At 53.0% G+C, this 27,343-nt stretch overlaps 1 protein-coding gene across 2 annotated transcripts in view; it reads right to left on the bottom strand.

The window, feature by feature from the left end:
• The window catches only part of IGSF3 (immunoglobulin superfamily member 3), a 100,561-nt gene that overhangs the window by 13,250 nt on the left and 59,968 nt on the right, over positions 1–27,343 (bottom strand). Inside the window, exons 3-6 of one of the 2 annotated variants that reach the window (XM_087758392.1) lie at positions 23,216–23,626; positions 21,970–22,359; positions 19,869–20,270; positions 15,840–16,244 (exon numbers count right to left, since the gene is read on the bottom strand). In XM_087758392.1, coding sequence (XP_087614518.1) covers positions 15,840–16,244; positions 19,869–20,270; positions 21,970–22,359; positions 23,216–23,626 — 1,608 coding nt within the window. The remainder of the gene's footprint in view (positions 1–15,839; positions 16,245–19,868; positions 20,271–21,969; positions 22,360–23,215; positions 23,627–27,343) is intronic. The other variant, XM_087758393.1, reaches the window with a different exon arrangement.

Raw genomic sequence — 27,343 nt, 5'->3', positions numbered from 1 at the left:
CAGTAGCCCTATATCTATTAAAATGCAGTATATACACATGCTGCGTGTGGTGGGGTTGCTCAATATCAACACATACACACACAGAGCAAGCCAGGGTATGCACAGACCGGAGCTGCTGAGATGCAAGCATCCCTCCCAGTGCTCTTCCCGCACCGCAGCACCTCCAGGTGAAAATGAGGAGGACGGGCACGGAGTCTTTGTAAGCCCGGTGTTTGGGGCAACCGACCTGCACCTCATAGGTGACAGATGTATTTCACTGGAGCAGTGAGGGATTGTTCCTGGACCATAATCAGGGCAATTCTCACTGCGTACAAACAGCACGGACCCCTGAGGTCATCCAAGGCCTCTTGGATGGCCTCCCTGCAGCTCCTCCTGCTTCCATTTGACACTTGGGAAGATGCCTGCTTTTGTGGGGGTGGGGGTGATGGGGAAGAAATCTTATTAACTCCAGCAAAAATGAGATCTAAAATTCAATGCACACACCCCAGCCCTCCAAGCCCTCCCTGGCGGCCGTTGCAGCCAGCATTCAGGAATTTGCACACGCACGCACGGTGTCCCCCAAATCTTGATGAGATGATTGCTTCTACTGCTGCTACCAGTGGAAGCAGCAGGCCCTGGCAGGGAATTACAAGTCTTCCCTTTGCTAGACTGCACATGCTCGCACAGGTTTGTAACCATGCACAAAGTTTCGTCTAGATTAGAGGTATCGGTGATATATAATGACACCCCTGCCAATGCACTTCGCATCTAACATGACTTATTTTCCTAATGGAGGCACGCCACGGAAGATGCAAGTGCAGTTTTGTTTCCCTCCCACAGAATTAGAGAGGACACTCTCAGTCTTTTCCAATCTGTGAACACCAAATGCCTCCCTGTCCAGGCACCGGCTCCTGCATAGTAAATGTGCACTTACCTCTTCTTCATTACCTTTCGCAGATCCTATAGAAATAATTCGCAGCTTTTACAGACCACAGGCTGAACACTGCTGAGTTGGAAACACTGTGGCGCACAGGTTATTTTGGGGCAACTTCACCTTCGGGCTACAAGCTGGTTTGCTTGCTCATGCAGGGCAGAGATCCTCTGCCTGCACTCTGGTTAAGGCATGGGAAGCTTTGGGGGCTGCTCACACTTCTGCTCTCCCACAGGAGGAGAGGAGGGAGGACAATCAGCCACCATTCACAGATATGCAAACTAATCCGAAAGGCTCATCTTGCACTCGGGAACAATGATTTAAAAGAAAAAAAAAATCCTGAAGATAGGGTTCCAGGGTGATGGTAACGGTACAATGCAACGCCAGGGAGTCCCATCACTTTCCATCCTGGTGGTAAGTCTCTTCCAGCGCAAAGCAGGTCTCACTATGCCCCGTGCAGCTTGCCAGGTCATGTTTAAAGATGCCTGCATGACACAGAAATGATTGTAGCTGCTGGTGCATGAGTGAGATTGCAAGAAGACTGACACCCCAGGCACTGAGCCAGCCAAACCTCGCCCTTCTGACATGGGGGAAGCTCCCTTTCCTGGCTTGGGGATTTGCCTGGGCAGAGAGCCAGGAAAGGGCTTGGCCTTCAAACGCTGAGTCGATCCAGTCTGCCCCAGGGGCTGGGGTTTCGGTGCGTCAGGGCAGGGCTGCTCCAGCCCTCTGTCAAGCCGTGGAGGCGGTGGGCGCAGCGATGTGAACAGGCACGGTTACATGGCATTTTCTGCTGTGCTGTCAAGAGGCCGATGTTCTCTTAACAGCCTCCCGAACATCTGCTTAGTGAGGGAAACAGGTGCACGTGTCTAGGTGAAGTTATCGTGCATATCATCTGCAAACCATAATCCTGTTGCCACAATGTCTCCTGGCTCCCTGGAGGGTGCCAGTAAAGAGGATACCATACCTTGATGTACTGTAATTGGCCCTACATACGCTATTAAGGCTTTCAATTTACACTGGCAACAAGTCATGGTTACAACCCTCATATTTTTTTTTAAGCTAGCCTGGTCTCCCAGCCGCCATGAAGCCATGCAACCTGTGTGAAGAACGCGTGTAGGCATTGAACTCTGCAGCAGAGCTCGGGCAGGGGCCCTGCAGGCGGCGCGGGGACAGAAGGCATCAGCTCTCCGATGGCACGGAGACACGCACCGCTGAGGGCATCCTGCCACATCTGCTGGAGGAGCTCCAGGAGGTTCGATGGCTGATGACTCGTGCTGGAGCCTGGACAGGACATGGGGGACATTACATGCCTCTTAGTGTGGAGAGGCTGGCAAAGATGCTAGGTGTCCACCACAAGCCCATACACTTACTAGACACCTCACTTCACAGACCGTCCTCCAGCATCACAGTCCCTTTGCACTAATTTCCAGGCTGAGGAAAATGTCCCCGCTGATTTGCAGGGACACGCGTTGTCACAGGATACCTGCGGCAGCCTCTGGTCCTCAAAGCTTGCACCTCTGGGCTGGGGGGCCAGGTCAGACACACCTTACAACCACAGCAAGCTACAACATGGCCAGGTGCTCTCCAAGCTGATATACATGGTGGGGGTTTTCTACACACTGTCAAGCAGGCAATCGGACTCCTCAAGCTGGGCATGTGGTAAGCACAGTTATACAAATATTTGGGGGAAGGGAAAGCAGTCATCAGAGGAGGAGGACAGAGGCAGTGACCTGATTCACAGCTTTTCTGCTGACTCGCTGCCGTGGTGAAGCCACTTGGCTCCCTCCTCTCTGTTTCCTAATCATCAAGCAGGGGTTACAACACTTACCTTTACCAAAGCACTTTGCAATCTGTACCTAAAAATGGTGTGATAAAAAGATGCTCTGTCTCAGACTCCTTACATCATCTTCCCTTGTAGGCAGCAAGAAAATACAACAGCAGGAATTCACTTCCCACCTGGGAGCCACTATTAACAAGTCCTGGGAATGGCGATGTTTAATTGCAGCTGAAGATACGCTCCCCCCCAAAATGGCCCCATACAAAACCCCAGCGTGCTGCCCTGCAGCAAAGGAGGAGGGGGCCGCCGGCCGGGGACAGAGCCAGCTCCGCACGAGCCAGCGGCCGTGGTGCAGAAAGAGTGGGCAGGACGGCCACCAGCAGCCCACAGAGTCCCCGGGGAGACCTGTCACCATAGCAGGGAGGTGGTGTCCCACTTTGGAGGCTGCTGCCCTCTGGGGAGAGCTCCTCCAGAAGACACTCTCGCCTGGAGAGAACTGATGAAGTGTTGCAAAAAGTTTTCCTGGGGAATGTCCTACTTTTACAAGCCCCTGCTGGGATTTCACTGTGCTGAGGTGTGTGTACGAGGGGAGCAGAAACGAGGCCAACCCAACCCGAACCCAGACATGGTGTAACACCACACACAGGGTTTAGCAGGCCGATCAGGATAGACTCATTTCCAGAAGCATGGTCCCAAGGCAACTCTCCCTGGGAGGAACCCAGCTCTCCCCGGCACCCTCAGCATACAACCCTGCAGGGCACCGGCCAGGCTTTCGGCACAAACTCAGCTCAGCTGACCCCTCAGCCTGCGGTCACAACCCCCAAGTGCCCCATCATTTCCCTCACTAGGGCCCAAAAAGCACTTGGTGCTCAAATTCCTGCCTGGAGATGTTTGCCTGGGATTCAAGGGACTCGTGTGCAGGTCACTGCCTTGCCACAGGCTTAGGCATGTACTAATGCTCGGCACCTCTGCCAGCCCTTCTCCCTTCCACAAAGCAGGGCTGAAGAGCCTCCTCCACCTCCACACATGTTGCAAGGACACCCGCGGTAATGACCGTGGGGAACTGGGGCAATGGGATTCAAGCAAGTACACGCCAGCCTTCTGACTCAGTGTGGCAAGGGGTGGGTGACTCACGTTTACTAGGTTAGCTGAAAGCAAATCAATATTCAAAAGAGAAAGATGAACGAGCCGTTTCAGAGAAGAGGCATCAGAGGAAAGGCATTTGCAGAAGGGAAGAAGATGAGATGCTCCTAGGAGGACCTTGATTATTAGGCTTAACCATGGCATAGAAATTACAGCAAAGACAAAGACTTCCAGTGCCGGGGCAGCCTCCCCGGAGATGGCAGGAACATGGCAGCACAGCTCCCAACTCCTGTTACTCTCTTTTAACAGAACACAATTCCTCCTGAAACTGGATTAGCAAGGTTGCAAATTGCATTAGCCAACATGGGAGGCTGCTGGTGCAACAGGAGCAGGAGAAAGGGAAACAGCATTAGACTTTGCCTGCCATTATTACTGCCATTATTAACTTGTCACTTTACTGTAGTGTTCCTATAACAATGAATTATTGCCTGCAAACAGGCTGACATGATTGAATTACTGGGAGAGCAGCTCCATGGGAAGGAGAGACAACGTTAACCCCTTCCTGAGGAAGGCTCAGCTGCTGCTCCCTCCCAGGTGGGCACACAAGAGTTGAGGCTTCCACTTTGAACACCAACCTGCCATCTTGACCTTCAGCAGTGCTCGTTTCAGAGCAATGCCAAAAGTTTCTACGGTCCCCAAACTGCTCAGGTCCTGGTTGCAGGTGGGCTGCTCTGGGTTGGACATGCAAAAAAAAGAAGAATATAGGTCTGTCTGCAACAGCAATAAAGAGATGCAGCTGGAGCTCTCCTATCTTTGCAGGTCTTCCTGCAGCCTCTCTAAGCCTATTAATTTCGTACGGCCAAATCCTTGTTTTTGCATGCTGCTCCTTTCTCATATAGAGAAGATCGGTCTCTGGACAAGCCACCAAACCGACTGACTGCTAGTCTAGATGGATGTGGGTCACCTTTTTCCCCCTCCCCCCTTGCAGGGACAATACCATCTCCTTGCAATCAGACAGGCCGTTAATCCGACTGCCCTCTGCCCTGCCCGACGCCCCTGGAGAGACGATGCAATGGCCCTTCCCCAGAGGGCTGTGCCAGGGCAGAGCCCCTGTGCGGAGCAGGAAGGAGCAGGCATGCCTTCACCCACCCCGGCCATGCCCCTTGGCGTCCCCCCCGGGTGCCACCCAAATGCTACCCCCACTCCCCCGGGGTTCGAGAGGCTTGAGCCTGCCTGCCTTTGGTCTCCTCCTCCCTACATGTACTGCTCATGTTTTGCTAAAAATCAGCTACGTGACACTTCTCTCCCAAATTTACAGTGCCTTATATGAACGCCGCAAATGCCTCCTGCAGCATGGACTGGTGGGTGCTCCCAGCCCCAGGAGCAAGCCTAGGGCTGTGACCCACCTCCTCTCAGGGATTGAAAGAGGCCGGGAATAAACCACCAAGTGACCTGCATTTCAGTACGTTCAGTAAGTTGCTGCAAAGTCCATAGCCCAGAAGGCACAGACCTTCCCCAGCCTCACGGCCTGCTGCTGCAGCAAGATGAGCTGGGTACTTAAGTAGCCAGGCACATCCACCCCCATCCCAACAGCCCCAGCCCAAAATTGAGCCCCAAGCACAGGCACGCGCCCTGAAGCATGCTGTACGACTGTAACCTGAAGAAGTGCAGCCTTATGCACTCAAAATGCTGATGGTGGGTGCTGTGGCAAAGCAGAACGGGCATCTCCCCTTGTACCCTGTGGTGGACCTGCCTCCATCAGATGCTCTGCTGTACCCACACCAGCTTCAGCCCCACAGAAGGTGAGCACCGCATCAGCCAAACCTACTGACAACCGGCCCAATGCCTCCCTCTCCCCAAAAGCAGCACAGTCAGACTGCTGACCTACCAAACACATAGGTAGCGGGCCAAGTCCATCGCTGCACACCTCATGCCGTGGCACAAAGACTGCAGGCGGTGACAAGGACATCTGCTCAGCTAGGGGACAACCTGGGATTACCAGCCATGCCATGACGGAGTCTGTGGAGCAGCTAACAAACTAGCAGGTAACTAAGCGAGGCCTCGGGGAAGAATGCATATGTGACCCAGAAAGTCTCTTTAAAGCCCGGAAGCCATACATCTGTGAGCATATATGGAAAAGGCTGTGTGTGTAGCTGCAGGGATGGAGAAAGCTGGGAAGCCCACAGCCTCCAAGGTCTGGCCATGGATAAGCCAGAGACCACCGGCTGGGACATGCCGCTGGCCTGGGAAAAGCAAGAGCTTAACCCAAGAAACAGAAACCATGTCTCTCTGAAGGACAGCAAGAAACAAATATACCCCAAAGCAAAATGCCCCACAAACCTAAACTCAGAAACCTTCCTGCCAAACCCTGCAATGAAGGTAAAAGTTCTGCAGAAGAGAAGAGGGGAGGGAGGAATAAAAGATTCCCAGCATGAGTTGTGCCTGCTGTCAGAAAACAATATACGGCTCACTGATCACTTGTGAATTAAAATATGGAGATAGGATCACTGGAAGATAAATTCAGTACCAAGCTACAGCCACCGAGGATAAAGAATGAAAAAAATAACATACTGAGATATTTAATCAACCCTCATCAGAAAGATTTCAAACAAAGGAGCGCTCTGTCAATTAGGAAAAAAAAGTAATTAAATGTACCCGAAGAGCAAGTTGTAACATATACAGCAGCACCACACACAAACTCCCATGCCAATCTGGAGGCTGTCCATTAATGGCTGAATTTCCTAACAGAGTGTCAGAAAAATACTTGAGAAGTTTGTGTAGGTGCACACTAAGAGTACAACTGCACCCTGTAGCACATGGCTGACTTTTGCAGCACTGTATGTGACCTGAGCATTTTCAGCGGCTACTGCTGAAAAGCTGGCTGCTACACAGACGAGATGCTGCGGGTGGTATGAAACGCCATTTTCTTGTCATCCAGAGAGCAAGCTCTCCAGACAGACCTCAGGCAGCACCACAAAGTCTTTTGGACGCTGCCCGCACGAGCCCTGCCAGCCCCAGGTTGTCAGTGCTGCCCTCCGTGCAAAGATGAAGTCCCCTGAGAAGGACCAAACTGAATCCATCCAAGAGCTAGCTCACTCTGCTCACCTTTAACTATTCCTTTCCACCGGGTTAATTTTCTGCAGGTTTAGTAAACTGAGCTGGTGCACAGCGGGATCGATGCTGGCACGAGGAATGGGACAGAACCATGCAGCCAGCAGCACGCGTCAGGGAGGAGGATCACCTCCTTCTGTGCAACCAAGTGCTAGATCAGCTCCACCTGCACCCTAAACGCTCATGATACTGCAGCCTCCAGAAATTAACTGGCAAATCCGTCTACTGTGCGGAAGAACAACCAAGAGAAATGAGCCATCTGTTGTTTCTCAAGAAATTGTCTTCTTGAACTTCTTTAGGATAGAGGAAGTATTACAGCAGGATGGGCTACAGATCCACCATTATCTGGACTCCCTGCTTCTCTATTATATGGAGCACGGAAAAGTGTAGGAATGTTCTTTAACAGCATTCTAAAGTCCTATTTAAGCAAATAATATGGCCCTGGGAGCCAACTTTTATATATACATGTTAAAATAAAAGACTCTGAGCCATAGGTTCAGCATGTCCGGAGCCTGCCATTTTGCTGTAAGGAAGCAGACCACAGGTTCAGTGAACCCAGGAATTTAGTCTCTGACCAATGTCAGAACAGGTAGAAACCCCAAAATAATCAGCCCTATATGAACCAAGGTTCTGGAAAAGCATTCAGATAAAAATTGTCCTTGTTTATTCTGTTGACACAGAGGTATTAATCTCACAAGGTAAAATCACCATGGGAAGAAATGGCTGGGTTGGTTTTACTGAAGTCGCTCCCTTTACGTGGGCATTGCTGCACCACCTGGCCACGCAGGCCACTGTCGCGTTGAAGAGCAAAGCCATTGTGTCCAGACAGCTGGGTCCCACCAGCAGAAGACACCCCCAGACCATCAGTCGTACCAATGCTCATGAAGGCAAGAAGCAGGGGATTTACAGTAATCGGGGCTGGGCCACCTCTCTGCCTGGCTGCTCAGCGCCATTCTTCTCAAAACAGGACACAGCCTGCCTGTGCAGAGGACTGATGGGGAATATGTAGTTTCTCATTCCAGGAGAAGCATCCCATGTGATACAGAAGCTAGAAAAACGGCACAGGTCCCATGCACAAGGGTGGACAGCCAAAGCTGCTGCTCAGGCATGCTGGGAGGGACACCTGGGCTGGGTACTGCTCTGACTGGAGGGCTGAGAATGCAGCAAGAGAAAAATTGTGCTGCTGCAGCACTGAGCCTGCTGGTCCTGAGGCCGCTCACCGTGTGGAGAACAGTGGGGCAGCAGACGGGCTGGGGCTCCATGTGTGGACCGGGGAAGGAGAACGGTGGCCAACACCTGGCTGGAAACCTGCTCATCACCTGTGCTCCTTCACCCCCAAGGGCTGCCCCTGCTGACTCTGCCTTTGAAGACTTCAAGGACATGAGGGATGGCCAAAGCTTTAGAGCTGGACAATGTCTAAGTACTGTTCACTGCAGAGTATTTTAGTCCAAGGAGAGCAAACAGGGAATCGATGAGAAGCTAAAGTGTGTGGAGAGAAGACGTTCAAGACAACATCAAAGAAGTTGCATGGGCACAGAATGCAAACAGGCTGACATGGTGGTTCTGTACGTGCATGCTGCAAATGGGAGTGGAAAACTGCTCAGAAGATACTAAAGAGAGAAGCAGAGAGTGCTTTGAAATCGAAGTGAAAAAATTGCTCCTAAAAAAGTAACCTTGAAGAGAGTTAATTTGAACAGGGCAGCATATTCTGAATACAGCTCAGGTCTCCTGGTGTTGTCAGGCTTGTTCGGGGGCTGAAAAGCAAGACTGCCCGCAGTAAGGTCAACGGGCACACGCAGAGCAGGCCGAGCTGGGTTAGGGTCCTACTAGGTGCAAGGACGCATTCCTGCCCCCTCCACCCTCGTGAAATGCATCTGAGATGATTCATGCATTTAAAATCCAACTTCTCAGGTTATGCCCTTGGGTGCATTTTCCAGGCTAAAGCCCCAAGGGAAGCCCTGAACATAACTGATTGCAGTCAGCTCAACACGCTTGGCTCTGACAGAAACATTTCACGGGCAAACCTGCCGGGGAGCCAAGTATCACTGCTCCCAGATGGGAAACCAAAGGCAGGGGGAGGTGAAACACAGCTTGGACCCTGCAAGGCCAGTGTCAGCATCCCCAGCACGGGGTCGGGAACGCTGCAGTGCATCTGGCACGAGCTCCCTCCCCTGCTGCTCATGCCGATGGGCTTGTTTCCATGTGGCAATGTTTTTGTGGGGTCAAGACGACATTTGCTCTTGTTGCTTCGGCTCTGCTGACACCAGTGTAACCTTACGCCCACGTGTGACCTACATCGGGCCAGATTTGCCCAGCTGAGTGATGTGGCGGAGCACCTCTCTGATACCCATGAGTGCGAAACCACAGCCAGCTTTACAAGGCCAGCCAGCAAGTGCCCCGCTGGGAGCGGGGCAGGGAGAGCATCCTCATGCGGATGTGTGCCCACGGGCGAAACCCCACCTCAAATCTCTATTTACAAACCAGTGCCCAAACACTAGAGGGTACGTTACGCACCACACAGGCAGCGAGAAGAGGAGGCTCTCAGGTGTGCGTGACAGTGATGGCACATGGAGAAGATGGCAGACGGGGATGCTGGCAGCAAGGTGTGATGGCTAAGTGCAGATAAAAAGCACCCCAGGGTGCTAGCCTGGGATAAATAACTGTGCCAAGGAGGCAGCAGCAAGTCTAAGTGGGGAAGCTGTCCCAGGGGACCTCACAAGTGTGGGGACAGAGCTCCCCAGGGCGAACGTGCAGGGGTAGGAGACTACCAGGGGTACAAGGTGGAGGAAGCAAACCCACCTGTGCTACCTTGAAAAGAAAAAGGGCTCCAGCTGGGTCGCTAATGCAGGTCTATACAAGGGGACAGCCCTGGGTCACGCAACACTGAACCCCTTCATTTTGTCTGTTCAGTGTGCTGGAAGCTGATAGGAAAGAGCAGCAGCTCGGAGGCGGAACAGCAGGTCTTAGCCCACTGGTGATGACGGGAAAGGAGCAAGTCCCCGAGCACCCAGGGGAGAGGAGACTGCTCTGCGCCGCGGTCGTGGCTGTTGATGAACAGCCTCCTGTCTCTCCTGAGCACCCCTTGAACTCCTTCATCACTCAAGCAAGAGTACAACTATTTGCCAGATGGAGCAGGCAGCTGTAAAGCAGGGAAGCAGCGCTATTCTACAGAGCAAAACCACTCTGGGATCAAGCAAGCAGCAAACTTAAGCTTCCAGACTTCACTGCTGTAAGGAAGTTTCCAGCTCATTAGCTTTCCTTGTTTAACTTTATTGCTGGATGCTGCCAGCAGCAAAAAGTGTCAAGTATTTAAGCAGGCACTTTGTGGCCCTTGAAAACACTTGTTTGAGCCTCCATTCAAGAGTCTGGGAGAGGTCCGTACCCCACTGGACACCCATTGTAGAAAAGGCATCTTTTGCATCCATCCACGAGAGGATTCCTTGCATGCAGATGTTACTAAGAAATGAGACAGAAGAAAGGCATTAACAATAGTATCTGATTTTCATTTGTTGGAGAACGCCTCTCCTTACCCTATGTGAGTGTCTTGGCAATTGTTTGAAAATCAGTCCTCCTTTCCTGACATTAAGCGTGCCATAAAGCAGTCTGATTTTCCAGTTCTCCTCTGCCTCATCCCCTCCTCGTCCTCCCAGCATCCCCAGCCTGTGCAGTTACAACCATCACTGAGTCTTCAGACACAAGGATGAGCAGGGTACTGAGCCACCTCTCTGCGGCTGCCAGGGATGGGCTCGGACCAAGAGGTAAGGGTCCTCTGCTCTCTGCTCCTTAGGTTTCTCCAGCCACTGCTACCCCAATGCCGCCAGGCTGCTGTTAGTGGTGGTTTCTCGTGGATGGCAGGAGAGCAGCAGAGCGCTCTGCACCCACCCTGCTCCCAAAGTAAGGTTCAGGCACAAGCCTCCCCCTTCTCCAAGGCCAGCTGAGGAGCCTCCACCCTCCCTCTCCACGATGGTTTCAACTTGACAGCTCCTAATAAACCAAACTTTAGGAAGCAGCCCCCGGAGAGCCCCTGGAAGCTAATTAATGCTCTAATGAAGAGCCCGACTGCTTTGTTTGCTTGATGGCTCCCAGGTCAATCAAGCTGCTGTAGCCCGGCTCGCAAAAAAGCAGCGAGGAGCCCAGCACCCCTGGCATCTGCTCGGTTATCATCCCCCGCCACCCCTCCCCATCCCTCCTCCCACGTTCATTACTGTCAAAAACCCGGCAGCAAGAGGGCAGATTTATAGAGGCGACGGCAGCTTCTCCCCGTGTGACCGCTCCACGATTAGTCACGAAGGAACCGGCCGAGGGACGACGCGAGGACGGAGGGGTGGGAAGAGCACAGAGGCATGGCGAGGTGGGTGCCCTGCAGGTCAGGATGGGCAGGTCTGTGCCTGAGTACCAAAGGGGTGAGGGGGTGCTTGGGGGGCTTTGCCACAACCTCCTGCTTGTGTGAAAGCTCTGCTTTTTTATTCTCCTGTTGCCAGAAAGACTCCCCAGCGCTCAGACCCCAGGCCCTCTCAAAGCTCTGCCGAATCACCCCCTCACTTGTGCTGCAGGGGAAAGATAAGTGTGGTAATGCATACGAGGACAATGGTAATTTAATACACCAGCACAAATCTGCTCAAACCTCCTTGCCAAAAGAGTCCTATCCAGACGTCCTAGCCTGCCCAGATCGCAGCAGAGTCCTCATCATGCACAGTGCCGCCAGAGACTGTCTGCTGCCCTTGTCTGAGTCCCGCAGACTGCACGGACGCACGCCGCTCCCAGACAGTACCTCCCGTCTCAGCCACTCCATCCCTGACAACCTGGCAGGGAGAAGCAAGATCCAAGAAGGAGCCAAGAACAGAGCACGCTTGGCAGCCCTTGGGTCTCCCCTTGACCCACATGCATCTATCTATCACCTTCCTCCCTTGGGCAGGACCGGGAGCCCAGGCAGCATTCCCTCTCTATGCTGCATGAGGAAGGGGGCAGAGAGCAGCGAGGGGGTACTGCTCAGCCAGCATCCTCATGCCGAGAGCTCAGCCTAAATGCAAATGCTTTCAGAGTCACCTGCATTCAAAAGGAACCGCCTGCACCTTTGCCCCCCTCCTAAAACCCAAGATCAGCAAGTGCCAGCGAGTCACCACAACTGTCCCCTCCAAGGACAGGACACATCTGTCCTGACTGATCTCTTGCAGATCAGCCCGGTAAAGCTTGCATGGAGGATGCTCTTCTCCGCTTGGAAAGGGGCAAGTGCGCAAAGGGCAAGGCAACATCTCTAGAAGGGAAAGTGGTGGTGAACCCTCAGGGGAAAGGGGTGGTGAGCCCTTGGGGCAAGCCCTGGCTTTCAGGGATGAAAAAAACGGGGTTTCAGAGGCAGGCCAGATACTGCAGTGGAAGGGGAGCCCCAAACACAAGGCTGCTGGTGGGAAGAAATCTCCACCCCTGCACTTGGAGCTCGCTCCAAGCTCAGCCTGCGCTCCTCTGCGTGGTCTCCTGCCAGCTTTGGCTTCGGGAAAGCAGCTGTCGTGAACCGAGCCATACTTTTATTGTTCCTCCCCCTCTGCTGCAACATGAGCTCACTAAGAAACAAACAACAGGCAGCTCGAGAGATGGAAGTAAAAAGGAGAGCGCTGCGTTGTAAGGACATGAAACGGCCACAGGTGATCTAGCTGCTCGCCAGTCTGGTCCACAATCCTGCCCGACAGACCCCCACACCAGCCTGGATTTCTGCCCCAGCCTACAGAAGTTAAAACCTAGCACTCACCCTACAGCAGTGCAGGTCGCTCTCCCTGCAAAGCACACAGGAGCTACCTGGGGCAGCGTGCCCATACCTGTGCACAACTCTCCCCCTACTTTGCAACCCAACTCATGCCGGCTTGCATGACAGCGAGGAGCAGGCCATGAAAGGGAGAAACACTGGAGCTTCAGATCCTACTGCTGCTGCTGCTGCTGAGTTTTCACGAACCACCAAGTGATGGACAACATACCCTCGCGATACCTAAATTCTCTGTAAGCTCTCACACGTGCAGCCAGCATCCTTCATAGGGCTCTTCCTCACGCTGCCCGTCCTTATAACTGCTTCATGCCCAAGGGGCCAGGAACGTCACACTCAAAGGTCAAATCTGGCTCCAGATGCCATGCAGGGCACTTCTGCCATCCCACCTACAGATCTTTACTTCAGAGCTGGGTTAATGCTGCCATTCCCTGCCTTATTCACTCCCTCCTTCAGGAGCTACGTGTTTCGTTTCTCAAATACTGCTTGTTTCTTCCCGGGAGCAGGAAAGGACTGGAGTATTTCAAGCTGCTTGGCGTTTCCTCAACATTACCTGTTGGCCATAAGACAGCCGTAGGTGAAATTACTTTGCAGCCACATTAATACATGCAATTCAAAACCAGCATTGCCACCTCTGCAGTTACCACTCAGCATGGATGACAACTACGAACACTACCCACTGCAAGAGCGCCAAGGAGAGACAGCCTAGCACTGAAACAGCAAACTGACACACCAGGAGAAGCTCCAGCACCCTGTCCCTCGAGGATGTGGGATTTCACAAAGCAAAGAGATTAACGAAGCAATCAGAAAGCCACTATTTTACCTTTCTCACCTGAACACACTTTAAAGGCTGACATATATCGATTGCCATGTCTGCACCTGGAACCTGTCAAGGAGAAAGGTCACTCTGACAAACAGGGAGCAGGGGTTTAAGAGGAAACTAGAATCCCAGCATTAACTTACAATCTGGAAACACACGCTGGCTCAATTTGCCAAAAGGCCACCACAAAGAAGCCTTCTTTATGGTGTCCCTTAGTGGATCGGTAGGGGAGATAGTTCACCCCAAACTCACTGACATATGGGTCAAGGCAGGAAGCCGTGGCTAGTGGGCAAGGGAAAGGCGAAAGCTAGGACTAAGACATCCAAAAGCAGCCTGAAGTTATGTCATATTAAGGTGACTACAGAGCCACAGACTTGGACTGACAGAGCTCTCAAGTGTTTAGTCATTCAGGGGTCCTGAACGACCCCTTTTGAAGAAGCCCCGGATATTAATCTGAAAACCAGTATCTGCTTCATCAGCACAGGTCTGACTGTGGGGGCACTAGGATGTTCATCCCAAGGCAATCCAGGAAGGTGCCTCCCACGTCATCCTGGCTCCTCTTTGGGGATTATCCAGCCAAAGACCCAGCAATGACACGACACAACACTCTGCAGCCTGCAAAACCAGAGAGAACCACAGCAGTCACTGGTACGACTGCCGGCACTCCATTCACGGAGAACATCAACCACCCACTCTCAGAGGCTGCCTGGGACATGGGAACAAAACACAGAGAGAGCGCAACCGTGGCGCTGCGGATGCTCTGAGGAGCCCCCCCTTCTCCTCCATCCTCTTGTGGGTCATAAAACCACAAACATTATGCAAGGCTCATTGGACTGACAGCTAAGATTTGTGTAGCTGTAGTTTGTTGAGTAGCAGGGAGGTAGGGACAGGTAAAAACCACAGAGACCTATGTGACTTCTTCTGTTAAGGCATCACTTGATGGTTACTGCTCCAGTAAAGAAGAACCAGCTGCTAGAGCATGGTTTAAATGTCCTTTAAATGTCCTCCTGGCCACCCTGAGCTGTGACACAGAGGCTCTCTTCTGGAAGCTGTTATCAAGGATTTCTCTTTCTCTCTCCGTCTCACACACATATGCATGCACAAAGATGTGCCACGAAGAAGCATATTACTCCAGGGACCATAGTCAGTCAACACTGTTTCCTAGGGAAATAAGCTAAAATGATGAACATCACCAACCTGACCTTGCGAGCAGTAAAACATGTATTACAAGGCAGGATAATCAAGACAAATGGAGAAGATTAACCTGGAGATGAGGGCAAGGAAGGAGGGAGGGAAGACAGAGGTGCTCATGAGGCGCCTGGAGCTCACAGCATCCCCTGACTTTTCCAAAGACGTGCTAAGGGTTGGGGAAGGTGGAGAAGAGTATGAAAAGGGCCACTGAGGGGAAAAACAGAAAGGTCAAGCCAGAAGACAAACCCTGGGCAGAAGTCCCTCTGCCCAGGAACACAAAGGGAGGACTGACCATGCTGCAAGGACCTGAGCCAAGAGTCTTAAAGGTGCTAAAAGCCTCACTCCAAACATCAACTCCAGCCCTAAGGCTGAGACAGCAATAAACTGTTCAGCTCAGTGACGGCCCAGAGCTGCCCTGACCATGCATCTTTGCACCCTTCATGGACGATAGAAAGCACCACCAAAATATCAGTGATAAGGCCTACAGAAGGCACCTAACTCTCTCCACTGGCTGTGCATGGAGCATAAACACCTTGTAGGTTTTCTGACTCTCCCTGCCAAGCCAGGTGTCTGTTGCCTAGCTGTTGCACACTCTGCGTGGGCACCCATAGCCTTGGTGACTTCCAGCTGGAAAGGGCTCAGTTTCTGGTGGGGATGAAAGTCAGGCTCTTTGATCACTAACTGCTTTTGAAGACGCCTCCAGCAGAGCGAGAGATGCAGCCAGGTACTAGACAAAAGCTGCAGCACCTCACCTATGCCACATGTGCACGTGCAGGTTTTGGCAGGAGCATGTCTCTCTTCTTTGATCCTGTTTGCCCTGTCCCTCTCCTCTCTTCCCCAGGTTAGTCTGCTCTGATGAATGGAGGTGGCAACCTGAAAGGCACCTCCATCTCACAAGAACAGCCTAGAGACTGGACCAAGCTGCAGTCACCTCACCGACCAGAAGAAAAGCCCATAAACAGCACATGAGGAGCAAAGAGAGGACCCAGTTCCCCAGAGGTGGATAAGGGAGCTCCAACATATCTGCGGCCAAAGAGCCAAGCAGTCCCACCTGTACTGTGCACACGTGTGAGACGTCAGTCACAGCCATGAGAGCAGTCCTTGCTCTGGAGAGACCACCTCAGCACTGGTATGTACCCTGTCCCTGCCACACACCCCCCAGCTCCTCTTGTGCGCTCTTGGCACTGGCACTCACCGGGCCGCAGGACCCTGATTTCCAGCAGGTTGGAAGTCCTGTCCGCCAGCCGTGTCCAACTGCTGTTGTAGTTCTTCCTCCAAAGCTCGGCCACACACTGGTACTTGCCGGCCTCCGTGTCGCTCGCCCTGCTGATGCTCAGGCGCACGTTGTTGCTGGACTCAGCCTTCTCGATGGCAGTGCGGGTCCGGAAACCCGTGTACCTGTCACCCCACTGGACACCGCCATCGCGCGTGAAGGTGACCAGGTCGTGAAACTCTGTGCTGCCCGCCGGCTGGAAACGCCACGTCACCGATACTGGTACCCACGACGGGTAGTGAGGCTTGATGATGCACTGGAGGTCGAAGGACTCGTTGTAGGTCACACCAGGGGTGCGGGAGATAGCTGTCACAGCAAAGCCGGCCTCTGTGGAAAGAGAGAAAAGAGCTTTGAGAGACACCTGCCTAAGGATGCCCTGCTGTTAGCATGCGAAAGCTAGAGCGTGGTCACTCGGTCACAGGCCTGGAATAATCAGCCACTCGCGTTGTGTTGGGTTCTCATTTGCAATTGCAAAGTGGCATGAAAAGCAGTGACAAAAACACACTTCAGTGCCTGCGTAGCGGTGACTGCCTGCGTAGCGGTGACTGCCTGCGTGAGCGCTGGCTGGCAGCGGCAGCAGGATCGCGCTCAATTTCTGCCCAGAGGAGCGAGATCCCGAGACCCGGCGGGTGAGCAGCCAGCCTCTGCACGCTGCCAAAGCCCCGTATGGAAACGCAGCAGCACAGTGGCAAGGGAGCAGCACCAGGCAGAGCAGCTACCCAGCAGCAGCCTGGCTGCTCACAGACCCTGCGATTCACATCCACCTCTCGGGCAGGGGGTCCCCACCCCGTCCCCCATCCCAGGTCTGTGGCTGGTTGCTGCAGGTGAAGGAAAGATGAGGAAAGTGAGAAGTAGCAGCCTTCGTTCATGCATCAGAGAGGCGGCAGCGGTTACAAAACCCCAGGATGGAGGCAACTGAAAGAGAGAGAAGCTGGTTGCTCCTGTTCTTCATACAGCACGGCTTTTGTTCTCTTCCAGATCACAGCTCCAGGATGGCTTTGTGCAGTTATTCTCACACGTGCACCACTCCACAAGCCGGTCAACACATTCTGACTCATCTACCCCCAGCACTTCATTGCTTTAGGGGAGTTTAGAACCAGCAGCCTATTAGTAATTTGAAGATAACATATTCCCAGTCAACTGGTTTCCATTTTGGGTCGGGGCATTTCCATTGCTCAGTTGCTCTGAGCTGCAGAGACAAAATATTTTCTTCTCTTCCAATCACTTCAGTGCAGCCAGCACATTTAGCAAGGACCTTGTTTTCCACCAGCAGCATCCCAAGAAGTGCTCCCTTCCCAGGAGGCTCTGCAGGGTGTCCCATGCCGGCTGGCAGCTCTCCTCCCTCCCCCTGCAGCGCTGACCGTTCTGGCACCTGGCACAGCCACCACCACAGGGGAGAGCCCGGCCAATGCCCAGTAGAAACAAGAATGTCTTCTGGATCAGTATGGAGCTTCCACTGGCTTGAAATTACAGTTCAAGAGATGAGCTGGCAGCTCACCGCAACCCACAGAGCTGCTACCATGGGCCAGACCAGATGCAGCATGGACACGGCCGTACCTGCACGCTTCCAGCAAGTGCTTCTGCGGCCCCACGGTGTCACCATGCCAGAGCTGGCGTAATTACTGAGAAAACAGGTCAGTCTTTGGGATTAAAGCCTCTTGCAACATGTTCAGTGATTACCCAGGAGAGCAGAGCGAGACCCAGGCTGTCTCCCCTGCAGGACTGCTGCATCTCATACCCACGTAAGCCCTTACCTTCAGACCCTGCAGCAGCCCTCCTGCCCTGGCAAGTGTGTTACTGGGCCCAGCTGTGCCAGCGATGGCCCTAGAAAGCCAACTTAATTTCACCAAGACCAGCTGACTTTGTAAAGTTTAATCTCCAGTTGGCTTGGCCAAGGAAGCTTCATGAAGGGACTTCTCTTGACTGTCATGCAAAAGCCAGGTGTGTTTCTCAGGTCGTCAACTCAACCAACACGCTCATGGCACTTACTTAGGTTAGCACACAAAGGTCCTTCTTCCTTTGGGAATTGGTATACAAGGAGAGAAGCCACGCATAAAAGCAGGCAGATTTTCTGCAAGACCTCCCTACAAGAATACAGCAGCCCCCCTCAGGGACTGAAGTCCCTGCAGGCACTCAAGATCCTCAGAAGTTCAGGGACATCTGGTCTCATCCGACAGCACATCTCTCTTCTGGCTATTGCTTCTGAACCACCCTGTAGATAGATTTATGGGTTTGAACATCATCTGTGCTGGTTCAGCTAAAGAGTTTCTTACTCTGGCAGACCGGCAAACGATTAGACCTTAACTTGAAATGTGAGTGTCACTAAATTTACCGCATTTTTTTTTACTAGCAATTTCTGTGGCCATAAACCTCTCTTGCTCTTTCTTAGCAACCTTCCATTTGAGTTTCTCAGGATAGTTCAAAAACATTACGCTGAACAAAAAATATCAGATTCAGCAGCAATGAAACAATACTCAATATTTTCTCCACTAAATTTTCATGAGCTACTTCAGTGTTGCTAGTTCTAGGAAGAGGACCTAGGAATTTCTCAGGACTTGACAGAATGTGCTCTACAGCTGGCGATTTCTCTGGGACAAGGAGCGGAGGAGAAGGGACAACTACCTTTCCATCACATCTTCTGGAACTGCTGGGCAATTGCAAGCATCTTAAATTTTAACAAGAGTAAAAGTGATACATTTTAAAACCTCAACACTTAATCTCAACACTTCTACAAGTGGCAGAGTAAAGAGAAGGGCCGATATGTGGACTTACAGCAGGCCAAATGCTGCTGACCTCATGAGGAAGACGCTGTTGAAACCAGATGAGAATCTGCCTTTAGTTCTTTACGAACTAACGTCCCTACCTGCTTTTGGAAGCTATATAGCAAAGATTTCTAGCTCCAGACAGAACAGCCTCTGAAAGAAAGTCAAAAGTGAAGGGGAGGAAAGGAGGAAAAAAGCAAGATTTTAATCAGAATATGATACAACTTTGAAGCCTGGTCTCTCACACATCTTGCCAAAGCTTAAGATTAATACTGCAGAGAAGCCAAAAAAAGAACAAACCAACCCCCCAAAAATTCCTATCTCAACCTTTCAATAGAGCTCCATGATTGTTTATAGCCCTGGCATTCTGCAAATCAGTGGCCTCATAGGAGCAGTCATCCCTTCTTCAGTCTCCTGCAGAGCACTTCGGGAACTAGTCCAGGACTTATAGCAAGGCCTGAGCAGGACCAAAGTAATTCACAATCCCTAATGCCCTACCTGCCCTCTCCTAAACTGATGTGGTTTCACTGTGTTTGAAATGAAGGAGATCTTTGGCAGAGCAGAGCACCAGCTGCAACGATCCCAGGTTCTAGTTCGGCTTGGTCACGGACAACATTGTGGTTCCAGGCCAGCAGCTCAGTGCCTCCTTGCAGAGGCACTGAGGACCATTCCTGACCCATGTCTTCTGCAGGCTTCTGACGCTGTCAGAGATGCTCGCCATTTCTGGTGGCCAGGCCAACAGACGCCCAGCATTTTGCTCTCCTGGTCTGGTGAGCGGAGGTAAGGTCTACCCCGGGCAGGCAAGGAGGCTCTGATGCCCAGGGACTGCTGATGGAGCACCACCACTGCACTGCCCATAGGCCAGCTCCAGCGCCGGGTGGACACGTCATGGGACTGGTAGCCTCTCGCCTTGGAAGGACGCTGGAAGCACTGCCCCTCTCCTAAGCCACCCTCTGCTTTGCTCCTGCCACAGCCACCCCTCAGACTTTGCTCCCACACACAATGGGGCATGCAGGTGTTTTGTACCAACCTACCGGGAGCCGTGGGAGGGCTGCTGGGTACCTCCACTTTGCCGGCAAGCAAGGGTGGGAGTGCCAAGAGCAGCCCCGGATATTTGCAGGCGATCTCCTGGGGGGCGCTGGGCACGCAGGGAGCACGGCCCCATGGCCCCCGCACCTCGAGTACTCACCCAGAGCAGTGATGGACACCGGGGTGCCCGTGTGCCGCTCCCCAACCATCTGCCACTCCCCATCCAGTGTCCGCGTCCACTCGGCCACCCGGCACTCGTAGTGGCCCTCATCCGCCTTGATGCTGTTGAAGATCTCCAGGGTGAAGGAGCCGGGCCGGACCTGCTCCACCTGGATGCCCCCATAGCTGCTGCGCTCAGCATACGAGGGGCCCGGCTGCAGGGTGCCCTCCCGATCCAGACGCACAATTTCACTGCGCCGGTTCTGCTTGTCCACCAGCTGCCAGGCAACAGAGAGGCGGCTTTGGGGCCCGAAGCCCGAGCGCACGTTGCAGCCAAAGCGCAGGCTCTCTCCTTCCAAGACATTGCTGGCGTTGTTGACAATCTCCAAGGAGATGCTGGTCTCTAAGGAGAGAAATGCATACACACAGGGGAGATGATACACACTCGCCACTTCTCGGTCTGCAAGAAGGACGCTGCTGGCCAGAGAGGCTTTCTACCAGGTGCAGGAAACTGCCCACGCATTTGGGTCCAGGCACGTCTTAACCTCATGCGTGACCACATCCAAAAACAGCCTGTGGGCAGCGCGCTGCTCCTGGTGACTTGCACACTCAAGGCAGGTGTAGGCCAAAGCTGGGAGAAATCTCTCTGCCTATGGCTCACGAGATATTGCTGCATCTTCTGGTCGCAGGTCCGGATGGGATCTCAGCAAAACTTGGAATTTGTGTTGCTACAACATGCACCGCGTGCAACCGGCTCTGCCAAAAAAAGCTTCCAGCTCCCTGGGCTTTTCAATTCATGTCATCCTGATCACCATCTTGCCACGTCCATTCCTACAACAACTTTTGGGAGAAGCTCTCGCAAACTCCCATCGCTAGGGACACTAGAGGTAGATATGAATGTTTGGTAACATCAAAAAAACCTGGTATCCTGAGCTTCCCAGAGATGTAAGGCTTTACAGCTGGTTTTTCAGAGATACTGAGTACTGGTTACTCCTGCTGTCTTCCGTCAGAGTTATGGACACTTAGCACCCTTGAAAAATCATTGCATTTGTTCCTAGAGCTGGTGATTTATCACATGACAAGAAGGAAATCTGTCTGAAAGGTGGATGTGCCTAGAAGTACTACATTTTAGACATTTGTCCAGTGCAAGTTTTCTAGCTAGAGTAATTTTCAAAGCCAAACAAATGAGACCAAATGTTGGTAGGAGAGAAAAGAAATAGAATTTCTTTTGGAGAAATGAGTAGGGAAAAAAAAGCTAAAGGAAAGGGCTGCATTTCCCTACAAATCTAAGAGACAGGAAACAAACATTGCACAAAATCCTCTTGCAGCTGCCCTCTGCTTGGCCAAGGCCCACGGCCAGGGTAGCCTGGGCACCACGTGTGCATGGATCATCATGCCACAGCTACCTGAGTTTCAGAAAGCAAAACAAGGAATGAGTCAGTGGACCCTCTCCTCTCACCCCGTTATTTCTGTATTTGTCACATTTGTCTAACAAACATAAAAGGCATTCAGGCAAGCCTTCGGCAGGGTTGTTTTCACCAGGGTTGGCAGACACACAGTGACTGTGATGGAGCTCCATGCTGAAGAGCAAACCAGGGCTCGAGGAGCACATGAACCCTGGTTTTCTCCCAGTACAGTTGTCTTGCAAGACAGCTGAACAACAGCCACTGAATGGCCTGCAGGAACCTAGCAGCTCTTAGAATAAACCAGGGCCAAGCTGGTCTCCCCATTACTCCTGCTGAGTACTTTGGAACACTCATCTCCTTTCAGAGCAAGGTGAGGAGAGAGGTGTAAGGAGCAAGTCAGAGGCTGTCACATGCACCTTCCGCTCAAGGCCAAAACTCCCAGTTTGGGGCCACTACCAAGGTGGAGGCATGTTTCCCACCTATGAACCTGACACAGATTCCTCCTTCTCTATCATACCCTTCCCATCAAAAAAAAAAAAAAAAAAATCTTGCCAGTTGGGATTTCAAGCCTTCACAGCATGCAAACTCTTATCCTCCCTGTTCCCCACCACTGAAGTCTGGGCCCATCACGGCCTCGCCAGCTAGCTGCCCAGTAGAGCAATGGCCCCCGGAGGGGATGGGCAAGTCTCTACTTACTGAGAGGCAGGACGGTGATGGGGATGTTCTTCGGCCGCTTGCTCTCCTTGTCAATGAAGTCCCCCGTCACAGTCTTCTCCCGCTCAGTCACCCGGCAATTGTACTTGCCACTGTCCTCAAGGCGGAGGCGGTAGATCTTCAGCACAAAGACGTTGTCGCTTTCTTTGGCTACCTTGAGCTGTCCCAGGGCCTCGCGCTGGGCAAACTCGTTGTTGAGCACTGGCACAGCGTTGGGCCCCAGGCTGGCAATGAGGGAGCTGTTGAACGCCCAGGAGATGGAGAAGTAGCGGTCAGGGACGTTCTGTGCCTCCAGGATGCACCGAAACTCCACCGGCTCACCCACGATGTACGTCCGCTTCTCCGTCTCCAGCCGGACACTGAACTCCTTATCTGGGGAGAGACAGACCAACTCACATCAGCATGGCAAAGCCCACCGGGACAGCCAGCACACCTCGTGCAAGGTATTCACAACCTTCCACTCTCTGCGTAGTCAACATCCCTCAGACACATGCATCTGCAGGTGGAGGGGCAAGGGGCTTGCTTTTGCTGTGAGCGCCCAGACTGGCCAGCCAGCAGGAGAGGCAGCTTGCTGCCCAGCATGCAAGAGCTGCAAGGCCTCCCCAGCCATAACGCCCTTCCCCAGCCGTTACTCCTGGGAGCAGCTCTGCTGCGACACCAGCATCCAGTGGCACTGTGGGACGCAAGCTGGAACCTAGTCCTGCTCGCAGCCTGCTCAGCAAGGGTGGAGAGGCAGAGGCTTTGGGGATATCAGAGGGGAAGAAAGAGATCAGCTAGGTCTTTAGATCCTTAGCAGGAACCCATGCTGTGGGCTGGGAGAAGGATTTTGACTTGCAAATGGACCTTGTGCAATACAGGAGTGCTTGCTGAAAGTTTTCGTGTCACTCTTATCTCCACACTTATCAAAATTTGCATTGCCTGTGCTAGCACCAAGTGCTTAAGGTGTATGTTTTAGCTCCTGTGTCAGCGCCAGCTCGCTGGCCACTTGGGCTGCCACCCAAGCTCCCTTGCTGCCCCAGTGTCCCCTGGTTGCTATTTGCTGACATCTGCCCTGCCCGCAGGCAGCACTTGGGCCCCCCTTTGCCCCCCTTCACCCAGCCAGCAGCCCCCCGAGCAGGGCACATGGCAAAGGAGGGAGCCAAGCCCCAGCCACTTAACAAGGTGCAGCCCCGTTTTCTGCCTCCTCCCACCACCCAGCCGAGCAAGAAAAGGCAGAGGAGACACTGACCGGTGGCTTGCACGTTGACGATAGCGCCCTGGGAACGCTTGCGGGTCATGGCATACCAAGACTTGTCTGGGTCCTGGATCCACTCTGCCGCCTCGCAGTAAAACTCGCCCTGATCTGATGGGTGGAGGTTGTAGATGGTGAGCTTTGAGGTGGTCTCCCCCACTTTGTCCAAGCGAACGTCCCCCGTGGCTTGCCGTTGGGCGTAGGCGCTGCCAGCCCGCAGGACGAAGTCGCGGCTGAGGGAGATGACCTCCACGGGCGCCTCGCTGCCTCGCTGCCGGTACCAGGCGATGGAGATGTGGCTGTGCTGGGCTGTGCTCTTGGACACCTCGCACTTCAGCTCCAGGGAATCGCGCTCCACTTTGTTCAGCGTCTGCGCGACCGCTGTCACTCGTAGCGAGTCGGGGATCACTGCAGCAAAGGGGGACGGGGAAACACAGCCCGAGGGTTAGCAACGCTGAAACGCCGAGTCTAAAGCCCAGATGTTTTAAAGGAGAGCTGGGGGAGAGGTTTCTTTTTATGGTTGTAATTAATCGTTAAGTATTAGTCAAGCCCTGTTAGCTCACATCTAGTCCCCAAAACAAGGAGAATCGTCCCCAAAGCCTTTGGTTGGGAAAGACCATGACCTGCAGCACATACTCCAGCGCCGTAGTTAAATTCCTGCTCAATGGTACGGGGTTTACTATCACGCTGCAGAGCAGCACAGCTTAATCATCTGCATCCCATCGAGGCATTTCATCACAGGCGGCCTCCCCTCCATCGCGTGCCCCCCAGCATGCTTCGTGACCCCCCTCCTGCCCACGTCCTTCAGCCACTCCTTAGCCCTGCACCATGGTCTTTGCCCCTCAGTCACCGCTGGGGCCAAGCTAAACATACTGAGTTCCTTTAATCTTCCCTCATCAAAAAGTCAGGAGATCCAATTCCCCTCTCCTTTGTTTGTATCGTTTCATGTTTTAATGACCCCCTCGGGCCAAACGAAAGGGTTTCTACATTCGGAGGGAAGTGGCTCCTCTGAGGGCAGCAATGCAATTGCAGCATGCCCAGCGCCCACTCCCAGCACACAGCCATGTCAAGGCGTTTGGTAATAAAACTGCTGGCTACTTTTCCAGTTGATTAACTGGAGGAGAGGAAGTACAGCTGCTAAAATCAAGATGAAAAAAAAAACTGCAGCCCCCCAACCTGGCTTGATTTTAGCAACCATCTTAATTTTAGCACGAGGTTCTACCACCAGAAGACAGACTTTCTTAAAAAGAAGCCTTTCTAGACTTTGTCGTCTCAAGAAACATCACGTGGAAAGAAGAATGTAAGCCTTCTCCCTAGCTCTGCAGACAAGGCAGTGTTAGTGAGCCTGTCAATGCCCACGGTTTCACTGCGTGCCGGTGGAATATAATTAACATATCTCAGTTTGGTTTCATTGACAGCACTGGAAGGTTTGACGAAATTAGCTGAGCTGCCAAAAGCTGCATCTGTTTCATTCAGGCACAGCTACAGAAAGCAATAAGCTGCAGTGAAGACAACCACTGGGATTATTTATGGCAGAAAAGTCAAAAGCAGAAGAGAGGAAAGAAAAAAGCCGTGAGGTGGAGTAAATGAGAGGGAAACCTTCCTGCATCCAGCCCAGACGGGAGCATTTGTTTTTACCACATGTTCACTACCCAGGGAATTTACTGCCCCTGACAGGGAAAGTACCTGGTAAGGCCATTTACATCGCAGGCCATTGCCTCTGTCCCTGTACCCATAACCCCTCCTCCCTCCTTTCCCCTCATCTTCCTCGCTGGGGCTCCCGTCCCCTGCTCACTGGCAATAGCCTTTGGCAGACCACGGCCAGGATCCCGCCTCACTTCGCCTTTCCCCCTTCCCTCCGACTCCCAAACCAGTGGTGACAGCAGCAACTAACCTTGCCGGTTCATGTTGCCTGCACAATAAGATTTAAATTTCTCATTTCAAACCTTTCTGAATAATTTCCAGAGCTGTGCAGCTCCTTTCTCTTTGCCCTCTAGCCACGGGCTCTTATAACTTTTCTTACGTTATTTAAATAAATTAAACCTGATCATCATCTTGCTGGAGTTACCCTCCTGCTGAGCTGCTTCAAAGGCAGAGCTCCTTGCTACACCAGCCTCCACACAACAGCTTATGGGGTGAAAGCGGGTATCTGTGAAAAGTGTGCCCGTCCTCCTTCCCCCAATCTGAGAGCCCTGCGCACCCCACCGGTTGCCTGTCTGCCCCCCCAGCCCTGCTCAGCAGCACAGCCACTCTCCGGCTAAGCACAAGGCAGAGAGCAGAGAGCTGCCTACCCCGGAGCTCTGCGGGACAAGCCAGGTCACGCTCGAGGAGGGCGCAGGCGCTTGGCTTGCCAGACGCAGAGCTGCCCGCTCCCCGGGAGTAACGCCGGGAAGCCTATCCAAAGGCTGGGCCTCAAGCAAGCACTCGCCATGCCATTCCCCGAGCAAGTCAGAGGCTGGCACAGGCACCATTTCGCCAGCTGGAACCATGACTTTGTATTTCCAGGTCATAACCTGGCTGGAGGGTTAGCATCTTTTACACGACGTGGGCAAGCTATTGCAAAACGCATTCCTGGAGAAAAATCAGGAGGCGGCGGCGTGCTGTTAAAGGCTGTAGTTTAACTGTGGTAATGCCTGACATGCTGTGCTGCATTCCTCCTGCTCTTCTGGTTAAAAAAGCCAAGCAAGATCCTCCCGATTAGAGGAATCGGTAAGACCTTTTGGGTTGCACGCAGTCTTGAGGCCGTTGTCTTAAATCAGCCTGGCATGGACATACATTTGGTCAGTGTCACCTTCCTAACCAGGAGGACTAGAGACACGCTCGCTAAATGAAAGCCCAGTTTCTGAAAGATCAGACATCGGGAGGGACAGGCAAGAGCCCTGAGCTGGCCAGGCCAGTGGGAAGGCTCTGTGCTTCGCACCACCGCTCTCGCGCTTGGCCAGTGATGCACAGAAAACTGTTTTAGTTACACTGCAAGATGCACCTCAGGTACCCGGCTTGGGGCAGGGGAAAGCGAGTAGAAGGAAGGGGAAAACGCCGTTCTCAAGAGGCAGCCAAACGTGGCAGCAGGTCACAGCTCATTTCAGAAGCCCGATGAGCATTTCGTTCTGAGTGCTGCGGGGCACCGGGGACTCCCACAGCGGGACCGCAGGTCTGCTGGAGTTCATGCACGACCCCAAGGTGCAGACCGCGCTGCCCTGCGCCGACAAGAGGGCTACAGGCACGGCTTAGCCCATCAGGCTTGAGCAGATCAGGCCTGGAAGTCACGGAGAGAAAAGCAAGCAGGGAAGGCAGTGAAAGTGCTCTCCAGGGCACGACGGCACATGCAGGGAGGTGTGTTATCAGAAGAGATGTTCCTCCCAAACCAGTTATCCTGCTCAGGCTTCAAGGGCATCAGTCTGCAGATCAGGACACGAGTAACTCTTTGCATGGCGTTCACCCAGGGGCCCTGGCTCCACTGCCAGCCATCACGCTGCTGAGCTGCCGGCACTCATCCCGCAGCCACCCGCCACGGGAAGCACCAGGGTTTCTGGGGGCACTCTGCAAGCTGAGCTCCACTTGAAAGCAAGGGTAAGCTTAGATGAGTCGACACTGTGTGAAGGGAAGCAGGGCCACACCTGAATCAGAGCTGAGAGGGATGACACATCCTCTTGCCCGCTCTTTCTCACCCACCTCCTGTCTGTTTCTCCCCTCTTTTCAACGTGCCGTCCAGGCAGCCTGCCTTGCGCTTCCCCCAGCATCCAGCCTTGCCTCCTCCTTGTGCCCCAACACAAGTCCACCCCTGTAGCTGTCACGACCCCCTGGAGGTGTCAGCAGAGCTCCCCTCTCTCTAGCATCAAGGTTAGGTTTGGCAGCTAGTGGCTGGAGAGAGAGAGAAGCGGCTGAAAAGCACTTGCTGGGAGCAAACCTATTGTGCTACCGCCATCCCTGAGCCAGTCTGCTGAGTCTGGCCACAGCTGACAGTGTTGAGTTTGTACTTACAGCACCGAAATATTGGATATTAGGAAGAACTTCTTCACCAAAAGGGCAGTCAGGCACTGGAACAGGCTGCCCAGGGAAGTGGTTGAGTCTCCATCCCTGGAGGTATTTAAAAGACAGGTAGACGTGGTGCTTAGGGACATGGTT

This window comes from Nipponia nippon, unplaced genomic scaffold (genome assembly GCF_047370975.1).
Source record: "Nipponia nippon isolate SJK-2023a ecotype South Korea unplaced genomic scaffold, ASM4737097v1 scaffold_2, whole genome shotgun sequence".
NCBI lineage: Eukaryota > Metazoa > Chordata > Aves > Pelecaniformes > Threskiornithidae > Nipponia > Nipponia nippon.
The sequence above is the reverse complement of the archived record's forward strand: the minus strand, read 5'-3'. Positions and strand labels throughout refer to the sequence as shown.